Genomic DNA, 23943 nt, shown 5'->3' on the forward strand with positions numbered 1-23943 from the left:
AGTTAAAATTATAAAATCTGTCACACCACTTCATGGGTCAGTACTAACATGTACAATAGGAAGTTGTTAAGATAGTGCTCACAATACTGTTAATGTTTTTAAGAGTGATGAAAGTGCACATTCGTCATTTGGATTAATTGGATAATTGATTTTTGTTTTGTTTTTTATGTGTTAGGGTGAATTCAGTATGTAAAGGGCTTGGAAGAGCATCTGAATTGCAACCTGTGTTCACTTTTCCCTGTTGAATCAAAAAAATAAATAAATAAATGCATCCATTGTATTTTGAAAACAAAATCTGTTTGTAACCCCCAGGCCTATCCTGACCGTAACACAATATTGTGTCTGATTTATTGGGGGAGGTTAGAGACATGAGGTTCAATTTTTCCAGTGAAGTTTGACGTGTTGAACTGAATCCCAGTTCCACGGCTTCAAGGTGAGTGTGAATGTCAGGCTGAAAGTATGAAGTGATGATTAAAGATGAGTTGTAAACTATTAAATGGGATATTTTCAATTTATGCTGTGTATTCTTGTCTTTGGGTTGGAGAAAATGATCAAGCTAATAAAAAGTCAAATAAAAATCTAGTTGAACTATGGTAGTTTGTTTTCTTGGTTTGGGCCTTGTGATGTAACAGTCTGATCTATTAAAAATGAATGCTGGGCTCATTTGGGCTTTTTTATTTTTTCAGGGGTGAGACTTATAAAGATTTAGAGTTTGTTGTACCATTTATGCCAAAGTAGCAATCTCTTGAGTTTAATAGGCCATCAATGACCATGTTATTTTCTAATATGTATTCAATTTACTGTATTAATGTTTTATTCATAAGCAGTTTCTAAATCGACTTTACAGAAAATGTACTACATCGCTATATATATTATATATAAACACACAAGAATGTCCTTTACCACTTATTGAACACATTTTTATACAAATCATAATTAGTTAAGATACTGTCATTTTTTTATTTCTACTTTTAAGATTGCTATTATTCAAAATGTCAGTATATAAGGGACAATACGTTCAAAAAATGTAGTCATGTAGCTGCTTTTATTAAGCATCTAATAAAGTCTTGAGAGCGCAGGTTAAACCTTGAGCATGAAGGCCCCTGTGAGAATCAAACATTACTCACCTCATTGTGAGTATAGTTACAGAGGGTGAGTGGAGACCTGTGAAGAACTGAGGTTATATAAGGAGAAGTCAATTTAGCCGTTAGTTTTAGGGCCCTGGTGTAGTTATTTCATAGGTGTAAACATTCTGAATATGTCCCAGTTTATTTCCTGTTGCAAGGAAAAAAATGACATATTTGCATTTTCCTTGTTGCAGTGTGAATGACACGGCAGAAAGTGAACAAGGCCCCAGGCTGTTGCCTAGCAATGGAATTCCGTTGAAAACATCTATTTGTGCATGCTGGCTCACTGTCACACTGTCGTTACTCGGACACTTGAACAGAGCCATTGTTAATGTTATTAATAACACCTGTGTTTCAACATGTCTGCTGTGTGCTTAACTGAACTGAGAATTCAGAATTAAAGTTAATAATGAGCAGATGTGTTGCTGTGAGTTTCATTATTGGCTCGCCTCACCCCTATACCCCAAACTAGTTAGTTAGTTAATTACTTAGTGAGGAACTGTTTTGTAGATTTTGTGGAAAATAGACTTTGGTTTCATCAAAACCACAAAAAAACACACCACAGTACCACTGACAATACAGACATTGATGTGACCACACAGCATGAACACATTATCTACAAACATGGTTTTAAATACATACAGTCAGTAAAAGCAAAGATGCAAATGTAGGTTATTTTTTTGCAATTACACAGGAATATACCATCTAAGCACATTGGATCAATGGAAATATACAAAAGCCTAGCTAGATTTTGAAACAGGAACCCCTTAGGGCCCTACCAGTTCACTTTATAGTGGTTCAATTCACATAAACTACTTTCAATTAATCAAATTACCACAAAGTAATTGTCAGTTACATTCAAATAACCTTGAAGTCATTTTAAAGGATAGCTTACAATTTAACGTTTATAAAACTTAACCTTGTGTAGTAAGATTTTCTAATGAAGCACCCTTTGTTAATAAATAAAATAAACATTTACTAGCCTAATGCTTAAATAGTTCAGTTATAATGCACAAGAACTAGCTACATTAGCTAATTTTGGCTTGCCACAGGGAATTATAATGAGTTATTAATTAATCTAGTTTGCATGTGTAATAAGATGTTAATACAGATGTGGTCTAGAAGGTAAGTAGTCAATCAGACCATAAAGTTTACCTGAATTTAACAAAAAAGCCAAAGCATTTGACATGTTCTGGATGATCCCCAACCTGGCAACCCAAACGTTATTCTTATTAATGGCTTATATTAACTTATCTATAAAACAACTGGGTACAGTTACGCACGCGTAAAGTCAAAGTTGCAGGCGCGTTATAGCGAATGAAGCTATGACATCACACGCCCTCCAAGGACACATCGTCATTTTGGTTACGAACTGCATCCATAAGACCTCCCTTATGTTTAATGTAACAGGACTATAAGCCTCTCCCCTAAGAGAGCACAGAAAGTGGGCAGTGGCTGATGGAGAATAAATGCCCTGAACCCGCCCATGTAATGTTTATTGATCAGCTCTCCAGCGGGCCTATCTGACAGCAGTCAGAATCAGTCTGGATATGGCGTCGCTGCACCGACACGGGATGCGTTTTCACCTCTCCGTGGGAATTTGCCAGTCGCGTACCGGGACGCCACTGCTTGGTTTTTGTCGCTGTTAATAGGGATCATACATGGCCATGGAGGACGAGGATAATAACAGAGCGGGCGTGACGTCTAACACCCAAACGGGCATCAAGAAAGGAGGTGATGTCGGAGATAACGGGGCTTGCATAGACAGGCAGCCGGACACGGTGGTACACCAAGCGGGGCTGAAGCAGACTGCAGGTCGCGGCAGCCGCAGTGGTCCCGGAGCTCACGCTGCGACGGGGATCCGAGTGCTAAAGGCAAGTCATAACCGGAGGATTTCTTTTTTCTTGTGATGCAGCAGGCGATCCAAAACAAAGTGCTCGAGAAACATCTCTTTATTATTTTAGATGTCAATTTTTCTTGCATTGCCGGTTGGTGATTCAAACAGGGCAAAGTGCACGAGAATGAAAAATCGCATCCTTGTAATATTATGTAATGGCTGTGATATCCGGTGAATTAGATTCTCTGGTTGATGATTGATCTGTGGATGATTGCCACTCAGTGAGGAATGTACCAGAGCCAATTAACATCCACACACACACACACACACACACGCGCGCGCGCGCACACACACACACACACACACACACACACACACACACACACACACACACACACACACACACACACACACACACACACACACTATTAGAGCTTTTTATAGGAAGGCCCACTGCTGAACAGATCTTCTATGACATCTTGGGGCAAGACAGATTATGTTTAATAACATTTAAGTCCCTGAGGTAGGCAACGACAAAAACAGGCACGCACAAACACACACACACACACACACACAAAATCTTAGCTGTGTGATTCAAGGGGCTATCTGTTAAGACCAGCCATCATTCATTGACAAATCTGTTAGTGTTTGATTTCATATAGGATATGTTTATCTGCTCCTTTCTGACTCGAGACTGCCCAGTATCGTAGTCACCTGGGTTGACCACTGAATGATTCCACAGCAGCAAGATGTGGTTCAGTGCTTCACTCAGACAAGCCTTCAAAGTAGCCGAAGGGTATGGCGGCTTCCTTTCACTCTAGCCACAGGGTTTTTCAACAGGTGTGGAATTTAAACTAACCTCTCTCTGGTTGCATTCTTGCTTCTCTAACCTCTGGAATAATGCTGCTCTGTATGGCCTATTTAAGGAGTGAAGGTTTATTCTTGAAGTTTATCAAAATGATCTTTACTCACTACTGGCCCCTCTCCCATTCAGACAGCCTTCCAGCCGCCCAGATCGTGAGAAAGCCAATCACAACCGTTTGTGTCATGTGAGGCGGGTTTAAGATGATGATTTACAGAGGAATGGCATAGGTACTAACGTAACTGGCATTCTCCAGCCTCCACCAATCCAGTGCAACTCTCCAGGTTCATAACCCTGAGATCAAACTGTCAGGCTAGGTGGTGCTGATGAATCATGAATTCTGTTACCGTATTGCCTATTTCTAGCCTAAAATGTTTTCGGAAACCGCAGCCATTTGTTTTCCTGCTACAAAACAGACCAAGCTCTGTCTGAACGGGCAAGTGTCGTTCAGCGCTACGTCGTTTCGATGCTCTGATTGGTTGTAGGTCATGTATCGTTGCTCAGTTTATGATGCATCCATTGTTTTATCTAAAATATGCCCATTTTTACCATTTAAAAGGCCAAAACATTGGAAAGTTATTTTAAAATCTTATTAAAATACATGTATATAACAACTGGTAACGAATGTGAATGTGGCAAGTCATTATTTTTTAAATATATATTTCAATACATTTTCTGTTGGATTTCAAATACTGCAGCTGAAAGGATTTTCCAATTGATGGATTAGTTTGTTAATTTTAAATATTATTCATATCAATTATTATCATTTGAAAGCTATTTTTTCTAGCAGTTGATTCATAGATAATGTACCAGAAATAATACCATGAATTCATTTTCTACAGCTAATTGGGTTTTTGACATTTGGTCAAAACAAACAGATTTTCTCATCCTAATTTAAAAACCTCACGTTGGGCTCTGGGAAGTTGGACCAAGATCTGTTATTATTGTTTGATATTCAGTAACCAAAGTTAACAAAACTAATCATAATGACCATAGACTACAACTTTAGATTATAGATTACAACCCTAACTAAGTCTTCTAAATACAGTAGCAGTGTTCATTGTTGATGTGTCTGAACTTGTGTTGTTATACTTTGAGGAAATGAGTCGGAGTTGTTACATATTGCAGTGAAAAAGATCAATTATGTATGATTATATGTTGCATTGTTATGTATGTTTGTGTTTGTGTAAGTGTGTGTTTTGGTGGGTGGTTGATTGACGCAAATCAAAAACTCTTGCTCTGTAGCTTAGCTCACCTGTCCAGTATTAGGTCCACACTACTGCAGTCACTGTAACTGGTGGTCCAGTAGATATTTCCTTTACTCAGCAAACTACTCTCCTTTTGACAATTTCCAGAGAGACTCTTGTATTTAATTCGTGGTACTCAGCCATCACTCCACTAAACAGCAGATTGCTTAAAGGCTTACTGAATATCAAGATTGAATGAGGCAAAGATGACATCATTTTCAAACAATATCGAAAACACCTTTAAGTCACCAAACTCACCAAACTAAATGCTCTCCAGACTTGTGCTTCCATATCCTGTCTATGAATCTTCTTAATATATGTGTGGTGAAGGTGTGTGTGCGTGTGCGTGTGCGTGTGCGTGCGTGCGTGCGTGCGTGTGTGTGTGTGTGTGTGTGTGTGTGTGTGTGTGTGTGTGTGTGTGTGTGTGTGTATGTGTGTGTATCTACTGGAGAGCCTACATGCAGAGCCAGAATAGTGACTAGATATCTTTACCTCACTGACCAAGTGACACTCCGTAATGGTGTTGTTGTGTGTGTTTTAAGAGCATCTGATGACACTGACATTTTAAAAAGCTAGCACAGCATTAGTCTATATTAATATCAGATTCAGATAGTCTAGCGTGGCATGAGGAAAATGATTAGGCTACTGCACATCCGGCTAACATCACCACAAGTGATTACGGCAAGAGCAAATAACAACATGATATTCTGGATCTTGTTAGTAATGTAATGCAATCACAGAATCCATCCTCAGCAAGAAAGGTAATAGAATAAAAAACATTTACAACGTGGGGGGAGGGGTGCTGCTTTACTACTACAAATAAAACTGCACCAATAAAATGATCATTGAGATTATCCAATTGGTAACTACCGGCACGGAGGTTGTGTTGAAGTAAGCCCATAGCACCTTTTAAACAACCCTCAAGCTCCCAAGGCTCCCAGGTTGTTTAACATGCTGATATTTATCTGAAATCAATTTTTGTGTTAAAATGACTCTTTCTGTGTCAGCAGCGCAACATGAAGCGGAATGGGAGTCGCAGCTGTGTGACGAGAAAGACCCGATTTGGATCAAGAGAGCGGGACTGGCTAAAGGGGGACACCCAGCGGGGCTGTGTGTGTCTATATGGGGGGGCAGTGGACCCGCAGCCACCTGCCTCTGGCCCACAGGCCTCCTCCACCCCTCAGACAGACCTGCAGTTGGTGCTCTGCTCTATTAGTACCACGGTGGAGGAGCTGTGTGCTCAGAGGGACGGACAGGGACTCTATGTTCAGCTGCATGGAGACCTAGTCAGGTAAATACAAACTGAGTTAAGTCATCAAAGTAAAGTTATACTTATAGTTTTGTGTGTGACATAAAATATCCTAAAGAGTTGCTGCCCAGGGACCGACTGTATTTTGGAGGGCTTGTGCCCGCCTTAGTCAAGGGCCATGGCAGAGATATTCGAAGTACCCTGTGTACCTTTCAGAGTGATTTTTAAACCTGCCTCAGTTACTCTGAATAGGCCTACACATGCATCCAACATCCAACAGCTGCAGACCTTCATCAGCGTCTTCATTGGAGCTAATCAGTACAGTACTGCTGAGCACTCCAAAGCATCTGATAGCTCAAAACTTAATGTATAAGCAGGTATGAACATGAAAATGGAAAAAAGTGAAAGCAATAAGAAAGGACTTGAAGCGTAAAAAGATGCTTTGGGTAGTATAGCACAAATGAAACATGAGATGTCGCACAGCTGGTTCTGAAGCACGTCTCTTGCTGAAATGGGTATATATCGGCTGTACAGTAACATCTAACAAAAGCAAGTTAGAAGTAGTGTCATTTTAAATAAATGTCCACATCTCTTCCTTTCTTATATGATATAAAAACTACACCAATCCTTGGCTTTTACAGTAATATATACCGTATAATAGATATCTTGATATGCCCATGAAAAGTGTTTGAGCTTGACTTTAAGCAAAGGCAAATACAGCACTGAGGACCTGCTGCAGTTACTCCCACATCACCTTACTCAGGATACCCTCTGGGAACATGAACCTCTCTCAGCTCCACAAGACGTATGTGGACAGAAATAGCAAATGACCCCTCGATTATCTGTGAAAGGATAAAAAGCCGGTTCACTGATCCATGGCCAGGAAGGAATCTGGGCCGTTCCTCCTTAGCTTTCCTGGGAAGACTATGTGACGATATTAGAAAGCAGAGTCTAAAATAAGAAATCAGCTTTACTGTACTGTAGCTTAGCTTAAACTGTAGCTTATGGTATATTGTATGTGAGCCTGAGAGTCTTTCTTGGATATTGAGGCAAAATTGTCAAATCTTACAAGACATTTTGCTTACCAGCGAATTGCTAGTGGGTGCATATAGTGGAGAATTGTAAATGATTGTCCTTGTAGTGTTAATGGAAGATCACGACATGGACGTGTTGCAGATATTAGGCTGGAAACATGTCTGGAGGTTATTAATCATTTTATAGGCTCATAGCCAATGGTCTGATCAGCTAACAGCACATAAACCAACTTCACCTCATTTTTGCTGATTAAAGGCCGTAGGCATTGCAGAGTAATACAGCCTGGTAATAAATGAAAGGCTTTTGGTAAGCCTGTGGATAGGCTGTGTTGGTTCAGTTTACATTCCAGCAGTCCAGCACTCAAATTTCTGTCTGCCAGCAAGGATGACCAGGTGAATTCAAATTTAATAATAAATTCATCATCCAAAAACAGGGAATTGGTGACTTAAGATAACTATCATTTCTGTTTATGTAAAGGAAAATTCCATTCCTACAGACAGACATGCCATAAAAATAAGAGTCAATAATACAAAAAAAGGCAAATACATGAGCTAGGGCTCCAATTATGCTTGACCTTAAAGGGGCTCCTAGTCCTTTATTTTCTCGCCTTGTAAATCATTTTTTATAAACTCTCTATTAGGGCCCCGTGATATGGCCAAAATCTTCTATTGTGATTTAGGTAATTTCCTATCACGATAATAATATAAATCACAATATAGCATGTTTTTTGTTTCTGTAATTCAATCAATGAATATTGATGTGAAATAACGACATGGTAAAACCTTTTGTAATATACTCTTGTGTGAATTAAATACTTGATTAAATGTAAAGTACTGCATATTTTCTCATTGGATTAAGAACTTTGGGGCAAAATTTAAATAATGTGCAAGTATCAGAACGTACAGTGTCATCCAAATGACATTAATGTTGCCATAATGCAGCTTGGCCACTGGTTCTGCGACATCGTGATAGAAACAATATAGAAAAATATATAAGATAGACATTGTTATGTCGTTTTGACGATATATATCTCCGATATGTTCGATTTTTTTCCAGATATTGTTTCCATCGAAAGGGCATTTTTGCCTGCATAGGGAACGACACACTCCCTTTTAAGATACATTTACTGAGGCAATGGAGTTGAAGGAAGTACATCCATCCTTCCATTCATCCACTTTTGAGCCACTTATTTTGGTCAGGGTCGCAGTGCCAACAGAGTGAGCAGAGCGGTCCAGTATTCTTTTTCCAAGCAACGGGCTCTTCCTCGGGGACCCCTAAGTGCTCCTGTGACAGATGAGATATGTAATCCCTCCGACATGTCCTGGGTATGCTCGGGGTTTCCTCACAGTTTGCCATGCCCAGAACACTTCCAAAGGGAGGCTCCCAGACATCTCTACTGACTCCTCTAAGAGGAGTTAGTGGCTTGATACCAGAGGCCTCCCCACCCTTATGGTGTTATCAGGCACAACCCAAATAAGTGATGCAGGGCCATGATCTGGCTGGGTGAAAGGCCTCTTTGACAAGGAGAGGAGTTAGATCAGATTAAGCATTGTGAACTTGTGCAACGTAAAACAGTTGATTGATAAATCTTGATAATGTCATCATGCTTTTGCTGTTATTCAAAATCTTAACCTGGCTGTAATGAATGCAAGACTTTGATTGCTATGTGGCTAAGATCATTTTAAATTAACATTATGCACATCATAACATTAAACACAGACTTGGCGCTACTGTATCTGTCAGTGAGAAAACCCTGTATACCCACAGATATTGGGATTAGGATTGTAAATTGTAAGATAAACTCCAATATGGTCTGATTATACTGTAGATCTTCACAGGAGGTCCCTGCCAATGCAGTGCAATGATAGCAGCTAGTTAATACATTTAAACAGTGTGGTATGCTCCTTTTCTTCTGCTTCTTTTGTGAACAACAACCTCCTTCTCTCAGCACTCAGCCTCAGTGGTAAGAAACTGAATCCTTGCTAAATGATCTTTGATTGCTGAGGCATCCCATCCCATGCTAGCTACTTAAATGGAAAACACAACCTGATGAAAGTAAAACCTGCTTCTCCGATCTTTGTTCTTGCAAACCAAGCCAGTTTTTGCACACCCATATCACCTTATTTTGGCTGAGAACCATGCAGGTAATTAGGCCAATAATCATTTTAAAGGGGTAAAGAAAATGTCATCACAGTCTGTAAACACCAGTACAGTCCAGAGAGGTCTTATTAGCCATATTCAGTGAAAACACCTGTGTGGATACTATTGGTTCTGTAACCCCCACCTATCTCTGTTACATATCATCAGGCATTCTCCTTCCCTTCCACTTTCTCTGCTATGTATTTTACAAGGGCACGTCACTGCATCTGGAGCTTAGCGTTGCTCAAGACGATTGTGATTAGTTTAGAGTGTTTTTTTTTTTTTATCATTATCCCAGAATGATATGCAGTGTAGCCAAATCCTGCTTCAGTGCTGCTGACAAAGTGGTCTGGCTATGTGAGACTAGTTTCCAGTAAATCAAGGAACACATTTCCATAGTTTTCTGCATAATTTACCTTCCACCCGGAAGATGGATGAACCTACTGGATGGTATTTGACAGAGATTTAACACTTTCGTGCTGCATTGGCCAAGGCTGGATGATTGTGAATAAATGGGACATATCAGTGTAAGAGTCAGTGTGAATGGTCAACAGGGACTGCCAGTCATCCTCTTCTCACTGCCTGCTGGAGGCTGCTTAAATCCTGCGTTGAGGTGTTGCGACCTCAGCTGTCTGAAATCAAATAATATGATCATGCAAATCATATAGGCTGACTGAGAGAAGTCCTTTGGCTTGGGAATGAGTACTGATAACTGTTTGCCGATTGTGCTTAGGGGGTGTCAGTGATCTATCAAAATTCAAAGTGTGTGTCTCATTTACTGTAAATGCTACTCTTTTAATTATGTTTTTTCTCTCAGTCTCTATCATGTATCCAGATTCTGTGATATTGGTAATGAGCAATGACACAGCCACTTTGGAACTCGACCTTGCTTTTGATCTAGACCTGTAAAGTTTTGTGACATTATCTTGCATGGTTGGGGCGCCATTGCGATGACAAAATCTCCTCACAGATTAGACATATAAACACTTATGTAGGTACTCTAGGTTAATTGGATCAAAGGTGTGACTATCAAATGAAATATATTTTTTTAAATTAATAAAGAAAAATTACTAAAAATTAATAACTTTAATTTATTAAAAACTTCACACGGAGAACCAATTAAATGTAGGGCCTTGACTCACGTTCAGATTGAGATTGAATATTCTCAAACTTATCGTTAATATAGTAAATATTAGCTATCACCAATAATTATCAAAGATAATAATAAAATTTACTCTCGTTAAACCAGAGTTCCTTGGGGCACCACTGTCATAGACAGAGTGACAACTAATATTAAAGTCTCATTAAATATATTAAACTACTAATTAAGGGTTGAAAACCGATAAATGTAATAGTTTACTCAGTCGAAGGATTTAAAAGTTCTTAGCAGAGGCTGGCTCAATTATCTTTGTGTAATATTAAATAAACAGACATATTGTAAACACAAACATTTATTAACAAATTAATAAATGCAACAAACAAAACACACAATAAACTAACCAAAGCTAACAACAAATGTGTGTGTCTGTGTGTGTGTGTGTGTGTGTGTGTGTGTGTGTGTGTGTGTGTGTGTGTGTGTGTGTGTGTGTGTGAATAAGACAAAGAGAGAGGGAGGAGGGGTTTGGGCTTGGACCCCTGCAGAAAAGGTATGAACATTAAAGTCATACAAAAGCCAGCAGGCTGAAGATCTCAGGAGTTCTCATTCAGGTTATAACAAAGTTACAGTTCTGCCTAGCTGTTCATACAGTCTTGTAACATGTAATAATGCCCAGTTGGTGGTTAGTTACCAGTCCATGAGATGGGAAAGATAAGCTGCGTTGCTTCGATGCCAGTGGCTGGTCCTTGTGAAGGAAGCTGGTTGAAGAAAAGGTTCTTGTCTGACATTTTACACCATTTCTCTTTGTCCTGTAGGAGGCTGGACCCCTCTGAGCGTCCGCTCCAGATGCTGTATGATTACCTGGCAGCTATGGGCTATTCAGAGCCTGTACGAGTGCAACAAGAAGCAGCCAACTCAGACCTCAGCTGTTTGATCCGTTTCTACAGTGGTGAGTACTGACCCAGAGGGACCATCATACGAATATGAATTTGAATACGAATACGAAAACTTTATTGTCCACAATGTGAAAATTTTCCTTTGGTTCCACCACAAGATTACAACAATAGACAGGACATTAAAAACACAATATACACACAGTTGCATCATCTGTACCCCTGTTGTCCTTTGCAAATTGTAGAGCATCTAAAGAGCTGGATACAGAAGATGTTTACTTATAACTTTTTTCTAAAATAATTTAGTTCTGTGGAACAGGTAGATTTCTTTGGAGCAGGTACAATGTTTGACAATTTACATGATTTAGGAAAATGTTTGAATGTTTACATGTTTCAAGAAGTACCTGAAATAGTTTAGTTAAAACACTAAATTATTTCAGTTACTTCTCTAAACATGTATATCCTATACCTGCTGCTCAGTGGGGATCTGACTGGAAGAAAATGGTCCTGAAGGCCTAAAAACTGGCTGCAGCAGGTCAAACTTTCCAAAATGGCTTTTTTCCCTATCATATCCAGTTTTATTCCTGGGTCTGTGTGTATACATAAAGGTATGTGCTCTTTCAGCAAGGACAAAGGGAAGCCAGTTGTTTTTTTTGAGGTTCCCTGAGAGTGATGCCTTTCTGAAGCTGTCCCTAGTATCCAATATAGCCTGGGGTAACACAAACACACGTCCATCATGGCCTCATGATATGTGACTGACTTCATCCTTCATCCTGTGGTGATTCTTCATCCCCATGTGGGCTGCCTTTCACCTACTGCTGTCAACATTCTCCCATGACCCCAGGACTGGAGTGACTAAGTACCCTTGTGTCAGTTTGATATATTAATACAGTGGCAGAATGGATATGATCCTTTGGAGAAATTTGTAAACCTGCATGTGTCAGACATCTCTAGCTCTCCCTGTTTAAGTCATGTGCATTGGTCTAATGATACTCTTACAGTGAAAGTAAAGGATTTGCCATTAAGGGTAAATGGTGAATGATGTTCTATAATGCGTTTCCACTTGATAAACCCACTGATGTTCCTGCTGAGTCAGTGGAACTCCTTATGTTTGAGGTTTGAACTGGTCGCGTGCTGCTGTGCCAGAAAAAAAAGGAAGAAACCACAGAGTCTAAATGGCTCACATGTCATTCCTCCCACATAAAACTCTCTTTACATTGAAATGCAGTAATGCCACACTAAATAATAATACAAGCTAAACACAAATTGCAACAGCTTTGTATTGAAATTCTCTGATTGACTAGGCGCTCATGAGAAGAGTTTCAAAATCCCAACTGACTTTCAAGATTTAGCAACAAATTTAGGGGAGAACATGCAAAACAGCACTTTACAGCTTAGGCGGCTGCCTTAGCAACACATAAAAATGCTAAAATTATATATTTTCACAATATTCACCGTGCTTCTCTGTCCTGTTTTCTCCCTTTTATTCCAAACCCTGACCAACACCAGTCTCCCTGGTGTTTTAAAAAAATAAAACAAACAAAAAAAGTTTTTAAAATCTAATATGCCTCCGAAACATATGCCTCTAAATCGTGTGATGCAGCGAGCTGGTCTCATCCTAATAACTTGGCTCATGGCAGGTAACTTGTGTCTAGTGGAATGGGTTAACAGAGCCAAAGAGCCAGAGCCAAACAGCGAGGCGGTGGTTGCAGCAATGAACTCTGGCTTTTTTACTTCACAGTGGTACATATTCACAGGCATAAAAGGCACTTTGTTTGCAAGCGCTCAGCTGGAGTATGGACTGCGTTAACATCATGTTCACACCGTAGACTCAGACTGATTACCACACTAAACTTTTGTTTACACTACCGAGAACACACCTGTCCCACTACATCACACATACCCATGCCCAATAAGCCGCCAGGGGGAGGCTGACATTGCAACAGGCATCTGGTGGTTGAATGATCGTGCTATCTATCACTGTTTATTATTAGGTAATATTTAGTGTTTAGTAAATAATTGTTTTGATGTAGTACAGAGTCTGTAGTCAAGGCCACCAATCCCTGCTAAGGCATTCATCTCTTCTCCCCACACTCAACCATGGACAGAGAAAACACAGCTCTTTCTAACTGGGGTGTCTTCCAGCACTTCCGGGTACAAAGAAGTCCCCCCCAGCCTCTTTATAATGAATACAAGTTTCTGTCTGCTTGGTAACAGAGCTGATGTTTGTTTGTTTGTTTGTTTGCTTAGTTGTCAGATCTTAAAATCACTGTGGCTTCTGTCTTATTCCTAATCCCTATGTGTCCAGTGGAAGCTTTGTTGTTTGCCCCTTGCCAACATGAGAAACTGGTCGGATCTTGGCTACTATCCGCAGTCAGGCCACATTGGTCAGAGTGTATCCAGGCCCCTTGGAGACTTCCTGCCTCAACTTTTTGTCAACTCATGGGAAAACCAGAGACCAGGCATGACTGGCCATTGGACACTCTTGATACACGGCCAGGGCTTCAAGCTACATTATTTGCCCATTCAATTCCCTTTGAACTGGGGAGGTAGTGAGAAGTAACTGTTTTGCAAGTATAACTTACAGGCTGTTGTGATTGTGCTGAATTACGTCAGTGGGTTCATATAGCCACCCTCTCTGTGCTAGTGTGCAGGAGCTCTACAGTCATACAACTTCTCCAGTAGATCTCAGCTTTTGGCTGGCAAATACTGTAGTAACCCTGGCTTTTCATTCCCACCCACAGTGGTGTTGTAGGTGGGCTGTGATGCATTGTTAAATCACACAACAACAGCCTTGTTCTGAGATCCCTCTCCCAGGTGTTTGCTTGTCTCACAGCTGTTGTCAGGGGTAATGATCTGACTAAGCAGATGAGAAAAGCTGTGGTCCAACAGTAAAGACTACAGCCGCTACAGAACCACCTGATGTGGTGCACTGCATGTATCAGCTCTGCATTTAACAGGCTTTGAGAGTATGCATCACTGGTTCCCAACCTTAAAGCAGTCGTAAGATAAACCTAAGGGATTGCAAGTTGATTAGTCATGCAGATAGTTCTGTTTTTATGCACCAAGATTTTGAGATAACTGTCTCTGAGATTTCTGTCACCACCACAGTACGATGGAGGTGAATGGGTTTTTGTTTATGATGCATCACTGCATTTCAAAGATTGAACAACAACATGTCTCACACATTACCCGACGGGGCTGTATGTGAGAACGCAAATGTCAGATTCAGTCGGACCAAGTTTGCCCTCCCAGCTCCTCAGTACAAAGACGGTTTAGTTTCCGAGTGACCCTTTATATGAATAGAGACGCTCATTCTCCAGTGTATTTACAGAGAGCGAGGGGCGTGCTGATGACGTTTATATCATGCTGTGGCAAACAGAGGAGGAAAACAAACCTCAGACGGTGATTTAAAAAAAGACGCCAATGTAAATGTCGACAAGATCTGGAACTTCTGTCAGTAAGAAATATAGACTGTATCATAAAGAGGGACGTAGCTTCTCGGTCTGACCTGCATTCTTTCTCTTTTCCGGCAAGGGTTACTCCACTGGTTTCCAAAAGAAGTCTGTTTGTATAGAAGTCAATGAGAAAATGCCCTTACTTCTCACTTGATTTATTACCTCAGTTAACATGTTCCTAATGAGTTTATGGTCTCAATCGCTAGTTTCAAGTCTTACACGATACAGCACAATGTTCATTTTGTAAATTATGGTCCCATTTAGAGTAAAATAAACAATAAAGCAGGGGATGCTTTAGGGCATGGCTAGGTTGCTGTGCTAACGACAGGACAGAGGCTTAGTGATACAAATACATGGCACAGTGTACATTCAAATAGCCGTGAACTTGTATTTTGGGTGATCTCAGTGTTAAATTCTGAGGATTTTGACCCTCTCACAGCGTGTTGTCACTTTATCAGAGTGAATTGCAAGATTGTGGTCGCCTGAAAATGTCTTGATCAGTGTTCAGTTGCACCTTGCTAACATGACTCAAAGAAAAAGCCAGACCTTTGTGCTGCTTTGGGATGCTCCAACAAATGTCAAAACTAAACAACAGGGAATAACATTTTGCAGGTGAAATTTTTAAGAAAATATATTTTTCTTTTACAAACATGATGAATTTGATATATCACAAGAACAATCTTTCTCTTGTCTGTCTCAATAACTTAAGCTAGGTAAAGAAAAAATAACAATGAGCATTTTTTATAACCAGTAAGATACTGAAAGTGATGTTTGTCAACTAGTATTAGTAGTCCTAGAGTATATACTTTAAAGGTCCTGTGTGTAACACTGTACTGTACATGTATCATTTTTTATGGCCAATGGGTGAACGGGTTGTCGCGCAAGATAAAAATTGAGACCTTCACTATCTTTCTCTCAGTTGCCTTGAACAGACTGTGTGGACTCACTTCTATGTAAAGGTTTTGTGACGGATTTCCCGGGAAACTCCAAAGGATGTGACGTTTTGCACATTCCCAACTCCCTCCCTCCCTCTCTAGTAAGGATTGCTCTACAAATCATTCAAAAACCTCTTGGCTCATGGGCATTCATTCAGAAGCAGATTGTCAGTGATCTACATAGAACTGCATTTTATGTTATATGTAGGTGTGAACATTGACTCATTGGCATGCGTGTGCATTTGTTTATTTTATGGCTTTATTTTCTCTTAAACTTCTGTGGTGTTTCAAAATGCAATGTGGCAGGTAATTTATTAAACTTCACAGTCTTCTTATGTGTTCTGGAAACTCATCTCCAACCTTCTCCTCCCACCTGTTCCCCCCACACACACGTCCTCCTGCTGTGGTGCGCAGATGAGATAAAAACAAACATGGACAGGGGAGTAAACATTTCTAAATGCTGACTTAATAAAAAATTGCTTCAAGTGAAAACAACGGCAGAGACCTGAGGGCCAGTAATTCTCTTTGTCAACCCATGCAGCTGCAGCACAGGCAATGTCTGCTGTCAGCTTCACAGAGTTCCACCTCTGTCTGGGTGATCTCTCTTTGAGCTGAGAGACCTGAAGCTGGGCCCACTGTCAGTGTCAGAGCAGAAGGAAACAAGTCATCTGCAAGCTGTGTGAACTCACTTAATAAGTTATTGATTGGCTAGTGCTGATTTACTATAGGAAATTAAAACAAAACAGGACTGTGGATGTCATCAACTGTGATGACATGGACGGTGAACCAATGTCTGAAACTCTGAGGTCCAGTGGTTTATCAGGAGCATACAGAAAGGCTGAAATCACAGTGGGTAACCAGGCACTTACAGAGGGTTGCTTCTTCATTTTATTGTATAAAGGCAAAATAATTGGTTTACAGGGACAAAAAGTAGAGAAGCAGCCTAACTGAGATTTAACAGAAAAATGAAACTCAGATCCACGTTCCTGCAGAATTGCCCCGAGCAGCTGTTTGCTGGCAGCTCTCGGTAACATGCTGTTTCAGTGATGGAGCTCCGTTTCTCCCGAGGATTTCCTCTTTCTTATTGAAACCCGCAGACTGTCTCTCATTTCAGTCATGGCCGGTTTTCAAGCCGGATGGCTTAACTGCTGCTGAAAAATACAGTATCTACCATTTTTAATGGTCTGTTTTAATGTTATCTGCATTTAAAAGTAGTATTGAGCTGTGCATCTTTCATCTGTGTTCTGCACAATGCAGGCTTGCTATATTTGATATCAGAATTTAATTTCTTGCACAAAGAGGTTTTTTTTTTATTAGAGGTAAACACAGACCACCAAGAGGAGGCATCTGGGTGGTTGGCTGAATTTGAATTTACTGCCAAAAAGAGCTTTCTGTTCTGAGTCAAATCAAACTGTGTTTCCGCCTCCACTGACCCCCTACTGCATGCTAACGCAATCTATGCAATCTTGAGCAAGACAAAAAAAGCTCTAGGATACAGGGAGTATTGTATTAAACTGAGTGCTTGACAGTTCAGTTTTACAAAACACCCTGCAGAACAAGATCATGAGCTACAGACTATTACACAAAAGAGGTGAAAACTGGCAACATGACTTTTGTGTTTTGTCCATAAAATAGAAAGAATTAATTTTCTCTTTTGGGGGTGAATTTAATTTTCCTTATCCTACCTGCAATGATAAATGATTCTAAAAGAAGTATTTTGCAGTAAGTCTTAAAAGGTTTACAAGAGATCAGATAGTTTGGTTGAAGTCAGTGCCAACTTTTTCTCGATACTGAGTGATCTGACATACATTATGTATGCTGTCATTAATCAACATCTGTTTTGAATTATACATCACTACTCTTGTTTATCATTCAAATTAGGGTTGCAACTAACAATTTTTTTCACCTTTGATTGATCTGAAAATTCAAATCAGTGTGAATGTTCATCACAATTTCTTTAATCTAAAAGTAAAACCATCATCTTATACTGTTTGGCCAACACTCATGCAGTTTATATACAGTTTATAGATATTTTAGAGACCTTTTTTGTTTTATGATATTCTCATGTTTTAGAGGCTGGAACCATTAAGTGTTTGGCATTTTTGATTGAGAAACTCTAAATAGTTGCAAATACATTTCTTGTCATCTAATCAAATAATTTATCGATTGTCAGTACTCTATTTCTAATACTTAATAACACATGTACTGCTATTATAGCAGTTCACAAATGTAGTAATAGATATAAAGACGTGCTGTTACCAAAGTTTTGTTCTTCTGTAAGAAGCTATTTTGGCAAATGGCTAAAGTTTGACTAAATCCTTTCAAGCCTTCCGCCCTCTTCTAGTTCCTCAGTTCACTTCCTTTCTTATTTTTCATCACCTAATCACATCCTATCTTGCACCTTTCATATCCCTCTCAGTTCCTTTGTTCCCTCTGTCATCTCTCTCTCCCCTCCCATCCCTATTCCCATCTGCTTCTCTGTCCATTTTTTATTCTCCAGTAATAAGGGAGCGGAATCTGACCTGTCTCGACCTTGTTTCTTATCTGGCATGCCATTTGAAGTGAGATGTCACAGAATTTTCTGGCAAGTGAAGGCCGCAGCCACACTTGAGATTAACAGAGGAGAGATAAGAAGTCATACAGTTGACTCTGATTTGTCACTTGTCACACTGTCCCTGTGGTTTGGCAGCCTCTCCACTTTGATGATTAGTTTAGTGGAGGCAGCACGGCCTCTCTGTGGCCCTGCTCCTCCAGACTCCCGTAGCTTTGACAAAAACATCCTGCAACAGAAAAAAACAGTGTTACACAACATCTACGACCATTTCAACGAACCCCTCTGGAGCTGCTGTTGATAATGGTCAACATTATTCGTCATCAGTGGGATTGGATTGATTTGGCCGGCTTCCCACAGAGCAGTCAGAGGTTGCTGGAGACAGTATGGAGATTTACCACATCAGATTGGACTTTGAATTTGTGAACAACCGGTTTCCCTAGCAACTAATAGCCCCACAGACCTTGAGGGATAGCATGTGTGTTTGTTTTAAGTTGGCTTTTTATGGCTAGGACTTGTTTGATATTGCGTAAATAGGCAAATGATTTTCAGATGGGTGGTTGTATTGATATGGAAGTGCAAAAAGTGATATGGATGCCTGTATGCTCACAACATTGATTGAAGTGTGCATTTTTAATGCATATTATGTGCGTATTTCTCTGTCAGTGGGTTAACTTAAAAGGTAGCAGATCAGTGACCTCTGTATAGGTGGCGCCAGCAATGCACCTTAATGCTGGTCGCTTTCTGTCATAAAACAGGAAAAAAGAAGAAGAATCGACCTCAGTGCACTTGTCAGACAGATAGCAACACAAATGACAGGGAGTGATGGGAGAAAAGACAGGTAATTAAACAGACAGGTTTAATAACAAAATGTAAACTGTTATATTCTATTTACAGTTTTCAAATGATATCAATCAGAGTTTGTAGTCTATGTGCCTGTGGCAACCCAGACAACCACAGAGCATTGCATAACAAATCTAAATTAAACCCCTACATACAGCGATACACAGGAAAGAGCATGACGCAGAAATAATGATATTTTCTAACTGTCCAGCAGGAGTGCCAAGCCAATATGATACCTGAGTGTTGGTAGAAATATCCAAAAATTTATATTTTTTGGAACTTTCTTTGTGGACACAACTTCCAACAAAGCTTTTTTGAATACGTATGTTTTGAATATGTTTTTATAATGTTGAAATTAGTAAATAGTCTGAACACTAACAAACAGCCATACAAAAACTTTGCCTCAATACAGCCATGCCAGTCATCTTCAGCCGCTTATCTGGCTTATATGTCTCATTACAATGCAGAGAGTTAAGATTTAAATTCAGTGTCTTACTAAAGAGTAAGTAAAGAAGAATAAGAATCTGAAGGCCGACTTTCAACTTTCTATGCTACAGACAAATTACAGCCCAGCATTGTGGTTCAATATCCAGCTCCGTGTCCAGGTGTTTTCCCCCTTTCACATAGGACCATACTACCCATCACTGACTGCTTGAGGGTTTGTGTCTCTAATTTTCTCTTTGAGTGTGGGGGACGCCCAAGGATCAGTCGCTGTATTGATCTGCTAGACAGCCACTTTGTTGTCAGAAGCACTTGGCTTGTTCATTATCCGTTTTCTCTGGCAAAGAAAAACACAAGCAAAGCTTCATTTCATTTGGATGCCCTTGTGAAGTGAAAGAGAAGGTGGAAAGGAAGAGTGAGTCAGACAGAATGAGGGAGAGAGAGCAGATTGCCAATGAGAGCCTCGGAGTGGGAGGCAGCATAAGTTGGTTTGAGGAAAACAGAGGACAAGAGGCTGAAGCAGTGTCTCTTCTGTGCTTATTTGACCTGCCATTAGCCTGAGTGTACTTGAAGCCTGGCAGACCAACATCACCTCTGTCTGATGTATCCTTCAGCACTGGCCAGCTAAAGCTGCCTGCTGTGCAAATTGGCACAATTTAATTGAAAAGAGCAAAATTTAATGTGACAAAACCCTGACTCATTCGTCAATATGACTGATGAGTCTGCTAGGTTATGACAGCAATAGAGTGAAAGAGAGAAAGGAGGAGGAGATAGATAGATAAATATTCATCTAACATTCACAGGACACCTTGGCAGTCTACCTGCACCTTAGCTCTGTGTTGACTGGCATGTTGAGTTCACAGATCAAAGTTTGACCTACAAAAGAGAGTGAGGAGTAGTTATTTGAAAGAGGAAGAAGAGAGGAGCATGGATCCATAATTGCAAAGATCAACCATTACTAGATATTATGGCTTATGCCACATTTCCACAGCATGGTATGGCATTGGAACTGTTCTTTTTTGGTTCAGCAAAAGTTGTGGTTGGTACCTGGTACTTTTTTTGGTACAACCTTGGTCAAGGATACAAGCAAGATGAGCCGATACTAGATGGTGGAGATTCAACACTGCAGACCACTGATTGGTCATAAACTCAACTTCTGTTCACGCCTGGCAGCACCCTGCTTCTCCACATGCGTCTTCAGTGACCACTTGTGATCTGTTTTCACTTCCCCGCTCTGTATGCAAATAGACACGTGCATAATCCCATTTACATACGGATACCCTACATATTTTAACGAAGAATTGTTTTGTTATTGTTGTGTGTACATTTCAGTTGTTACTCCTACATAAATCGTTATTACAGAAAGGTGAAATGACTCATGAAAAAGAGATTTCCTACAGTTTGTCTGTGTGCAGACGGTCGTAACTTTTCTCTCTTGTAAATGGCGGTTTGTGTGCAGGAGAGCAGGGTGGAAGATGTTTCTCCGCATTATTTTACAGTTTCATGTTTGCTTTCAGCTGTATAGGAATTGTGAAGTTACTGCCCCAACATTTAACACATAAGTAACAAAATAACTTGGGGACTTTTATTGTGAAGAATTTATAAAAAAATTGAGGTGAATCCATTTTACAGCCACTGTGACTTACCAACAGCAATGATAGACGTTACAAAGAAAGAAAAGTCAGACTAAATCTGTCACAATATATCCTACATATTGCTGAATTCAGGTATATTTTAATAACCTTAAAATAAAGTTTTTATCCATCAGTGGTCACTGGGGCTGCCTTTTTTAGGCAACTGTGGAAAAGCAGGAGAACAAACACAGACACACAGGCAACAGTTTGATAATAACATCTCAACACACGATTCAGTCTTGGTGGTTGTTTTGACATGAGAAATACTTTCAAAATAATATTCTTTAAAATACACAATACAAAAATGGCGGCAATTCACACAACTACCAGCTCAAACATTGTGGAATAACTCAAACAGGTCTGAATGGGACCTGTGTGTTTTGTCACATTGAAGATGATGTTACAGAAGTTTAATGTGCTGCGCTATGATGTTTCTGCCTGAATTGAGGGAGCTCTATCGGCAGTGGAAAACAAAATTGAGAAAAATACATGGTACTAACAGCGAACCATGTCAAGTCAAGTTGAGCCATACCATTCAGTGGAAATTTGGCATTAGAGATTTGCACTGGCCTTAAACTGAGACCCAAACCTGGCCTGTATCTGCATCTTTCAATTACACTCTACAGCTTATTTTTTGGCCTGAAACTGGCACCTGCCCATAAGTACATCTTCAAGACCCAATCTGACTAAACTTGACAGGTACTTAGAAACTAGACCTGAACCCAACCCTTGACTCAGCCATTTTATTTTTGCTGTTCCCTGGGCATTATGTATCTGTGCAACACATGACAAACATGAACATAGATGATTAGTACAGTCAGAGAGAAAGAGATTAAATCCTTAGTAAGTTTGAATGTAATCCAACCCAACCTGTATCTCGCAGTTCCCAACAAAGTAAAGGGTTTTGTGTTGGGTCCAGTCATAACAGTACTCTTCCATGTCTTGAATTAAAAAATTATATGAAGAAACTTTCTTCCCCTAACTCTAAGATCATAAAACTTACTATAGTGCAGTGAGATCTATCCAGATGTACAGTATATGAGATAATAGGGTAGTGTCCATCCAAAGTGCTGATGTAAGATCTGTTCCTGGAAATACTCAGTGAAAGAGCTGAGTAATCTATAGGTGATATCATACTGACCTGTGAATGGATATATGACTTCATTATCTGGAAGCGTCCACCCTGTGTGTAGCTGCACAACATTTGCTTTTAATTAGCTACATTTATTTTTTTAGCACAGCAGGCTTGGGGGTTCTTGTGCATTAGATTGATGTCTGTAGATCTACACTAACCTCTGTGTGGGCTTTTCCATCCAGAGCTTCCAATAAATGCAGACCAGCAGGAGCGGACCCTGCTCAAAGGCGTATTCAGCGTCAGGAAGGGCAAGACGCAGCTGCACAAGTGGGCAGAGCGGCAGGTCATCCTCTGCGGCACCTGTCTAATCGTGGCCTCCGTCAAAGACAGTCTGACTGGGAAGATGCACATCCTGCCCCTGGTGGGGGGAAAGGTGAGAGCTCAATGTTTGGAGATCAGATAGCCTGAAGAGGTGTTAACCTTTCATTGTCCCCAGGGTAGACCTCACACTCGAGGCTAAGTGTAGATACAATAGGTGTGTTTCCACTATGGTTGACTACCCTGACTGAGGTGGGTCTATCTCGCAAAAAACAGGGCCTCTTTTCTCCCCTGAGATATACCCGGTACTGCAGCTGGGTGACAGAATGTCTGTCAACAAACACTTTTACAGCTCCTCGAATATTTAAGGTGGAGTGTTTTTTTTCATGTTACTTGCACATAAGTTGACGTTCGAATCATACGGGCCACCTTAAAACTTTCTGTATTTCTCTTGAGGAAGAACGCACCACTGTATCACTGATCAGCTGATTGCTGGCGATCTAAATCCATTCAGAGTGCTACGTCACCTCCGGAGTCTCGTAAATCCCTCTCTGGCTTTTTTTTTGTAATGGAAACATGGTGAGTTAAAGGCCATTTGAGAGGGCGTGGACTGAAACTTTCCTGGAGGCCACTCTACAGGGCTAATGGAAACACGCCTAAAGTAACAACACAGCTGGGTTGGATGGCTGCTTAGAGCTGTTCAGTTATAAATGATGACGCACCACTGCTGACTTTATCGTCTAAAGCAATGCACATTTACTCAAGTACTGTACTCACGTACAACTTTTAGGTATTTGTAGTTGAGTGATTCCATTTTACGCTACTTTATACTACTACTCCACTACATTTCAGAGGAAATATTGTACTTTTTACTCCGCTACATTTGGTAATTTTAGTAACTAGTAATTTTACAGATTCAGATTATTAATACAAAACTTTATCAACAAGTTGAATATATTGCTATAGATAAAACTACACAGCAGTGTATAAAGTAATTAGAATTAGCCCCACCTTTAACAGCTGCAACATTGAAGTGACATTTACATGAATCTCTCAATAATCCAATGATATAATATTCTGAAATGGGCCATTCTGCATAATGAATACTTTTACTTTTTGTACTTTAAGAATGTTTTTATGTGGATACTTTTGTACTTTTACTTAAGTAACATTTTGAATGCAGGACTTTTACTTGTAACAGAT

At 40.0% G+C, this 23943-nt stretch overlaps 1 protein-coding gene across 1 annotated transcript in view; it reads left to right on the forward strand.

The window, feature by feature from the left end:
* Window positions 1-6083: 6083 nt before the first annotated feature.
* Window positions 6084-23943, forward strand: part of phlpp2 (PH domain and leucine rich repeat protein phosphatase 2) — a 36139-nt gene continuing 18279 nt past the window's right edge. Inside the window, exons 1-3 of the mRNA XM_083916813.1 lie at window positions 6084-6364; window positions 11408-11541; window positions 22665-22855. Coding sequence (XP_083772939.1) covers window positions 6090-6364; window positions 11408-11541; window positions 22665-22855 — 600 coding nt within the window. The 5' untranslated portion in view covers window positions 6084-6089. The remainder of the gene's footprint in view (window positions 6365-11407; window positions 11542-22664; window positions 22856-23943) is intronic.

This window comes from Echiichthys vipera (genome assembly GCF_963691815.1).
Source record: "Echiichthys vipera genome assembly, chromosome: 1".
Taxonomy (NCBI): domain Eukaryota; kingdom Metazoa; phylum Chordata; class Actinopteri; order Perciformes; family Trachinidae; genus Echiichthys; species Echiichthys vipera.